This window comes from Eucalyptus grandis, chromosome 4, assembly GCF_016545825.1.
Source record: "Eucalyptus grandis isolate ANBG69807.140 chromosome 4, ASM1654582v1, whole genome shotgun sequence".
Classification (NCBI taxonomy): domain Eukaryota; kingdom Viridiplantae; phylum Streptophyta; class Magnoliopsida; order Myrtales; family Myrtaceae; genus Eucalyptus; species Eucalyptus grandis.
In genome coordinates, this window is record NC_052615.1 from 35,489,486 (window position 1) to 35,497,300 (window position 7,815).

Here is a 7,815-nt window from a genome sequence, read left to right on the forward strand (position 1 = left end):
CCCTATTAAGGGCGACATCGAGGACTGGACCAAATCCTATAGATTAGGTGTGGTTTCAAGGTTAACTTGGAATTAATCAATTTTTTCTTTTCATTCCTTTGCTTTCTTTTTAAAAATGCAGTATTTGAAGTTACTTATACATCAACAATATGATATGGAGCAACCAAAATAAATTAAACCGAAATTTAAAATAAGGTAATAATATAATTAACAATTGTCAAAAGCATAAAATCATAGAAACAAACATGTAAAGTAAATTAAATAATAATAAAAAGTAGAGAATTGCAAAGGAGAGGAAGATAATTGATTTTTTTTTTTTTTTTGGTCTGTAGAGGAAGATAATTGATTACTAAGTTCAAATAGATAGAGAAAAGGCGAAGAGAAGGAAATGGATGATTTTCAATGATAATTTGAGAGGATGGGTACTTATAACTATATATGTAGAGTTTGAACAAGAAAAAAATAATAACTATAGGATTGGACCAACCATAAACGCGATGATTGGGGACCAACTTACACAACACGGGTCCTAATGGCATAAATATATAATCTACACATTCGTAACTTCTAGAAGTGATTATTGATCTAGAATTGATCTTGAACTAGCCCTATATTAACAATACTAACTACTAAGATACTTTAAAAGAAAATTACCCTCTCGATTGAAATTCACTACTCATGGATTAAGCGTCCATTATCTGACTCGGAGATATATAGAGTTTCGCTTTTTTGTTTTTTTTCCCTCAGCAATGAATGCATTTATTTGGTAAAATAGGATAGCGATTTATTTTCATTAAGGAAAGAAGAAGAAGAAGAAGAAAAAACAAGATGAACGCTGCTGTCCCTCAACTGTCTAAAGCAGTTTTTTTATAAAAAAAAAAAAAAAAAGACTGGATAGATTAAATCAATCGGGTTTTTTTTTTTTTTATTGGTTTTGACTGGTCCAATTCTACCAAAATGCAGTTTAAGAATCCCACGTCCAATGCGATTTAAGCATTTAATAATCTCATCGATCTCTCTAGAATAAACAAGGTTTTTTAATATTTTGGTCAGAAAACAAATTCACCTATCAACATATCAAGTAATCTAGCAAGGCAAAAGACAAAAAGACCATCAACTTTTCTTTCCTCATTTCAACTTATCCCCACCTTTTCTAATCTAACGAAATAAATTCTGGCCTCTCGAACTCGTATCAAATATATCCCAAGACTGGAGAAACCTGTAAAAACTACATCTTGGTTACTCTTAGAAGTGGCATTACTATTCTCCGGTTTAAATAATAAAAGCAAAAAAAGCAGTGGGAAAAATGCCGCGGGAGAATAAAATAAAAGTAAAAGCAAAGTTGAAATTTGATAATGAATCTAATGGAGTATTTCCCTTCGACAAATGACGTTGAAGGACTAGGTAATGAATCTAATGGATTATTTTCCTTTGGCGAATGACGTTTAAGGACTAGGACATATTTGAAACGAATATGAAAGGTTGGGTATTTTCTTGATTGGACTGAAAGTTGCCGATAAAAACTGAAAATTTGTGAAAATATTGTGTTTCACTTTTCCTTCTGGGCTTCAGTAATTAACCTTTTTTTTCTTTATCATAATTCACAAGATCTCCATATTTGGAAAAGTTTGTAAATTTTGATTCAAATATGAGCGGCTAGTGTTCCTACCAGGCCATGATTTTCTACGGGAAAATTGTAACTTTCAGTATGTGAATAATGCGTGAATTTTTCATATGATAATGACTTCCCGTTCGGTAGTATCAACAATTTCTTTTGCTGGCCGAAGTGTCTCTAGAGCTAGCAAAAAGCAAGCTATGGCACTCCCAAACGGTAAATGCCGTACACCCTTATGAATCTGACTGCAGTGATAAAAACTTGGAATCAGTCCAAATTATACTGCGACGAAACGATCTAGTGTCTGCAGAAACGGACCATACCAGTGGCTCCTGCATTATCTTGTTAATCATGAATCACATTCCATAACTCATCAGATCACCAAGTCATTCACTTCTAAATCATGCAGAGCATGCGTATCTGAAGGCGCAAGCGCATCATCTTCTACTGCAAATCCTACCTATGATCTTCAAGAGATTACACCGGATCGTATCCCAATAGACAGCTTAAAAAAAAGGACGACAAAGCAATTGTCACAGCTGTGAAGCCTCATTAACATTGCTCTCCACTGCGCTGGGGAGACTGCTAACTCTAAATCTAGTTCTGGACTCACAGCCTCCAAGTAATCTTCTGATCTACAAGCACTCTTTGATGGGAGGCGACAAGGCAGATTGGTTTAGTTCTTTTGACAGTTGATGGCATGCCAAAACATGAGGCGGTGGAACAAAATGGGATTGCAGGAAAAATGAGTTGCTGATGTCAAGTCCTTATGACAGACAACTTTTCTTTGATCACCAGGGCACCTCATCCAAGTGTACAGGTGTGCATTTTGTCGCCATTCAGAGCACATTCAAATGGAATCGAGTTTTTACCCAGCATGCAACATTTTTTCCGACTGATCACTAGGGGCACTCACTGAGTGCACAATTGTGCAACTTAGTGCCATTTCAAGCCCAGTCAAAAAGAAATCAAGTTTTTGCCTTGCATGCTCGAGGTGAGGGAACTCATGAAAAGGTACCAGTGCATTAGTAAGGGAACTCATGAAAAGGTACCAGTGCATTAGTAAGCATACTTAGTGAGACATCTTTGCAAAGAAGTGTTCTATTTGCAAGCAATTTTTAGATTGAGAGAGATTCGTCTTGGATTCGGATTTGCATCTCTTCATTCGATTCTCCTTACCATCCTGCATAAAAAGACATGCCCACTTTGGCGTCATAAATAGCCTTTTTTTCACTTAAAGATAAGAAAAATGAAGCGCAAAAACATAATTCTAGCACTCTGTGGAAATTCATCAGCATTCCCTGGGGACTTGAAAAAGCAAGTGCAGCATAACATGAGGATTTCCTAATTGTGAAAAAGGGACCTTTAACATTAGGCAGATGAATATGGATGAAGGTAGGGAAAAAAAGTGTTCATTGCTCTCGTATACAGTCTGGCTATGCATTAGTAAATCTACCAAATATTTAACTGGCATCAGACCATTATCAGACAAATGGTTTTGAGCAACACCAGATTGCTACATAAAAGAATGGGTGTGCTAGCATACCACTGAAGTTTGAGTGGAAGACCTCAAGGCTTTGACTCTACCACCTCTTCCATCAGATCCGACAGCTATTAGACCACCATTACTGATGCTTGAGCTCTGCATGGCCTTCAATGTCTCGCTCTGTCCCCGCTTACACCATTTTCCCAAATACCTTGTTGTTCCATCTGGACCAAGCAATCCGCCAGAAAAACATATTTCTCCTAGTGGACTTTGTAAGTTAGATGCCAGCCAATTTGTTTTCAGGACATGCATGCGAAATTTTTAACAAATTGAGCAAGTATTGACATGATGGTACATGGTAGCACAAGCTCTGTCAACTCATAGACAAAACACACAGATCCCAATAAAGGCAGAACCTAATTACCTGGCCTGCCAAGCGGAAGCTGTGGAGTAGTCTCTTTTCTGATATTCAGCACTGGCTGGCCTGAGTTATGGTCATTCATAATTGCCACATCATCATCTATAGTGACAATATCCACTTTATTGGATGCACTGTTAGTTTTTGAACCTGAGATTTCAATAGGGATATTTGATGCTTTAGGCACCACTGCTTCCTGATTAAAGTAAGAAGAGTTCTCTGATTTGGATACTTCATTGTTGTGGACAACATTGTTTGCACCAGGCGGAGGAAGTTCTGAGGCATCCTCATTGATAAAAATGAATGTATCAACCTGTCTTGAGGTAATGGAACTCAGTCCATCGTTATTTGCACCCGAATTTCTCATGGTTTTGAAACCTTCGTTTGCCAAAGAAGCATCTGACTTTGTTACTTTACCAAATAAATTAGAGTCTGGCAATGGTACAGGGGGTGGTGCCAAGTGATCTTGAGGGGACAATTTTCCTACTGCTGAAGTTGTGTAACAGGTAGCTTCACTTTGATTAGTTGCATCAGATTTATGCTTCTTTCGCTTCAAAGACCTCAAGACTTCATTATCTTTTGCTTCAATAGATGCCTCTAATTCTTGGACCCTGATCTGACAACCAAACAACAGATTATCACTTTTTCAGCCTGAAAGCATATCATCGGACCAAGAAACACTTGCATATCATACATTGACTGACCTTCAATTTACTTATCTTTTCTTTAGCCTTCTCGAGCTTCCGCGTCGAACGAGCCTCTCCTCTCCCAAGAACATTGCACTTAGCCATCAATTCTTTATAACTCCTGTAAAGGTGCAACATTAAACAATTTGACAAGCCTAAACAAAAGGAACAAATTGAAGAAGGACTGGGTAAAAATTTCAAAACAAATAATGGTTGACCAATTTTGCCATGAACATGCCTAGAATTATTGACTTCAGAAGTAGTCAATCTATTTAAGGATTCAGATGGACATTACTCACTGATTTCGAATGACTAAGGACTTTCTAAGGATGTCTATGGTATCTCTGGTGTTGCCTTCATTACCCAGACTGGCGAGCTTTAGGACTTCACCTTCCTCCAAGTCCAAGTCAGACACCCTATCTCAACCATCATAATTTATGATATAAGTGTGCCAAATAGGAAATGTTCCAAAGTTAACAAAAAGATTGCCTCTTCCTGATTCTACTTACAGTTTAAGTGCAGCAAGCTCTTTAGCCAATGCCATGTTTCTTTCTTGCAACCTTAAGCATTCCAAAGTGGTTTTATCGAGCTCCTGTCAAATTTGACCAAGAAGTACCCAAAACATTATGGAAGGATATTTTTGGTAATTTGGTAGAGCAGAATAAAGCCAAGATTACTCTCTATAACCTTAGATTTCAAATGAAGCAACTGCTGTATGGAAGCTTTTTGCTTTAAAACATCATCCTTCAGTGCTGCCTCCTTTTTTGCCAATTCCCTGGAAATGCATAGCTGGGACAAAATCCACATAATGAAAGATTCACATGAGAGCCAAATAGGAGATATTTGAGACAAAGCTCTAGCTGATGGAACCTCAGTGAAATATCGAAAACTTCTTGGCCCTTGCATGGAGGTAAAAGGTGATTTACATAATGCTATCATATTTGTAGTGGGTATGTCCCAAAATTGCTGAGATAACCTGAGCAGAGTCAATCTGGTGGAAGAGAATGGCAGGCTCCATTTCTCTCCTCTCATAAGCAGCGAAAAGAGCCACCACAGTTCTATGCATTGTACAGTGAACATTTTACATTTAGGAAAGCCAAGCCAATATCTTAAATCTCTGCCAACCTATACCTGCGAGGTCCAGGCCTACTCTTGCAGTGGATATCACCTGATTTTGTTTCCACACTCGACGTTAAACACAATCTCAACTGTAGCTAACTTAGTTAACAGAGATGCAACACACACTCTATTGTCAAAACCATATCGCAACAGCATTATCCACCCATATAAGCTTCAATTGCCAAGAAGATCAACAATTTGCCCAAATGCATTGAGATGATTCTACTTGTGATAAGTATATCAGAATACGAGAAGTTCTCCTCCATCCTTCCCTTCGATCACACGATCAAACCAGTCGCGACCGGTTCGAGAACCTCATTACCTCCTCATTGAGCTGCTCGAGATCCTTGTTCCGATGCTCCAGAGCCGAAACGAGCCCCGACGCCTTCGCCTCCAATCTCCTCACCTCCGCGCGCAGCGCCTCGGGATCGACCTCGAGCCCGGGCGACCTCGGTGGAGGGGCGGCGTCGCTGGCGTCGCCGACGGACTGGAAGTAAAGCCGGCAGACCTTGTTCGCCTGGCAGGCCTGCTTGCAGATGGGGCAGCTCCGCTTCCTCGTGGCCGGGCAGTACTCGAACCACTGCTGCAAACTACAGATTTCGACATCGAAAAAGAAAAGCTCGATCATTTCAGCGATTCGCTCGATAGCGATTGCGAATCGGAGGGAGAAAGAGAGGGAGGGGGAAATGGACCAGAGCTCGTGGAAGACGTGGCCGCAGATGGGGATGGCTTGGAGGTCTTCGACGATGGGCTTCAGATCTTCGAAGCAGATGGAGCAGATCGTCTTGCTGCTCCTCGCGGCGTCGCCAGCCATCTCCGCCATCCTCCCTCCGCTCGCGCATCCCGGCGGCGCGTTGTGTTTTTTTCTTTATCTTCCTCGCTTTTCCCGGGAAAATGAATTTTTCGGGGGATTTCGAATTCCAGGAAAGGCGTCCAGCCGGAAAATACGAGCGCGCGAGGGGGAGATATTTCGGTCGGGAGTGGGCCTAGCGCTTGAGTTCCGTCTGGGCCTCTTCTTTGTTTTTTTTTTTTATAATTTCTGAAAAAACGTTTTTCGGATTTTTCAGCGTTCATTTCACAAAAAATAAAATTTTAAAAAAACGTTTTCCATAAAAAAAAATATTCTAAATTAGAAAAAAATATATTTTTGAAAAAAAATTTTTCTCACTTGATTTCTCTTATCTCACACCTCTATAAATCCTCACTTCTTTCCTATTTCTTTTCTTCTTTTCTTTTTCTATTTGAATTATTTTTAATTTTAATTTTCTTTTTAATTCAATTATTTTTAATTTCTTTTTCTTTTCTTTGTTTCCCATCTTTTTCTTTCTTGGCTAGTTGCCGTACTATCGCTGGCGAACCTAAGGTCGTCGATCTTAATTCGAATTATTTTTAATTTCTTGTTGGTGAGCTCGAGGCTTTTTGCGAAAATGGGCCAAGAAAGAAGGAAATAAAACAAAGAAAAAAAAAATAAATTAATAATTTTTAAAATTAAAAATAATTAAAAATCGATTTAAAAAAATAACATAAATGAAGAGATTATATGGAGGAAAATACTTTTCTAAAAAAAAAAATATTTTCCAACGCTTTCATTCGACATATTCATTTTCTAAAACGAAAATATTTTGAAATCCTTAGTTCCTCAATGAAGTTGGGATAAGTACAGCATAGTTTTTTTTTTTTTTTTGGGGTCTTAATACGATTTCTTATTTATATCATAAACTCCCAAACAAGGGGCATCATTACATAATAGGGCCCAATGGGCTTGAGGAGGAGACAATGTCCACTCGGACGGTAGGCATTTCTTTCTCTGGGCTTGCATGACCCAATTAGCCATAGTGTTTGCACATTCTGGACAAAAATTCGAGCCTATGCCTTTTACACTTGAAAGCAAAGAGAAACACTCATGGTACGTGTGATAAAATTTATGTTTTTCCATTTTTTATTTTCCTATTTTCCAGAATAGGTTTGAAACAAAAATCTGCTTGGTAACGCAATTTTATTTATTTATTTCTAGAACAAATTTCTTTTTCAAAAATAGATTTGGAGTAGAAAGTAGAAAGTAGAAATTTTTAATTTTTCTATTTCTAGAATAAAAGTAAGAAATAAAACCTATCACCCGTGGGATGCCGAATGGCCACCACTAACCATCGGCTGTTTGTTGCATGTCACTAGATGTCGGCTGCCCGCTGTTGGCCGCCCATCGCCTGTTGTTGGACGCTGCCGCCGAACGCCAAATGCTACCCTCCTACCTATCACCAGATGCTGGTCGACCACCACCTTATGCCGATTGCTTGCCCATTGCCAAACAGGCGCCGAACGTTGACTGCCGATATCCAATTGCCACCCTCCTAAAAATAGAAATTTTATTATATTATCAAACGAATTTTTATTCTAAAAATGGAAATTTTGAATCGTTATCAAACTTATTTCTTTGCTCAAAAACTCGCCTGAAGAATATAAATTGATTTCTATTCCAAAATTTTTGTCTTGC

General features: G+C 38.6%; 1 protein-coding gene across 2 annotated transcripts; it reads right to left on the reverse strand.

Moving 5' to 3' along the window:
* Window positions 1-1,955: 1,955 nt before the first annotated feature.
* Window positions 1,956-6,250, reverse strand: LOC104442132. 2 transcript variants are annotated; one of them, XM_039311046.1, is made up of 10 exons: window positions 6,017-6,250; window positions 5,647-5,914; window positions 4,893-4,994; window positions 4,715-4,797; window positions 4,505-4,621; window positions 4,224-4,326; window positions 3,526-4,135; window positions 3,162-3,361; window positions 2,668-2,798; window positions 1,956-2,633 (listed from the first exon to the last, which is right to left on the reverse strand). In XM_039311046.1, the coding sequence occupies exons 1-9, from the start codon at window positions 6,145-6,147 to the stop codon at window positions 2,688-2,690; spliced, it is 1,725 nt and encodes a 574-aa protein (XP_039166980.1). In that variant the 5' UTR covers window positions 6,148-6,250; the 3' UTR covers window positions 1,956-2,633; window positions 2,668-2,687. The 2 variants fall into 2 exon arrangements, with proteins under 2 accessions (XP_039166980.1, XP_010053761.2); XM_010055459.2 differs by having other exon boundaries at window positions 1,956-2,798.
* Between the last annotated feature and the right edge of the window lie 1,565 nt (window positions 6,251-7,815).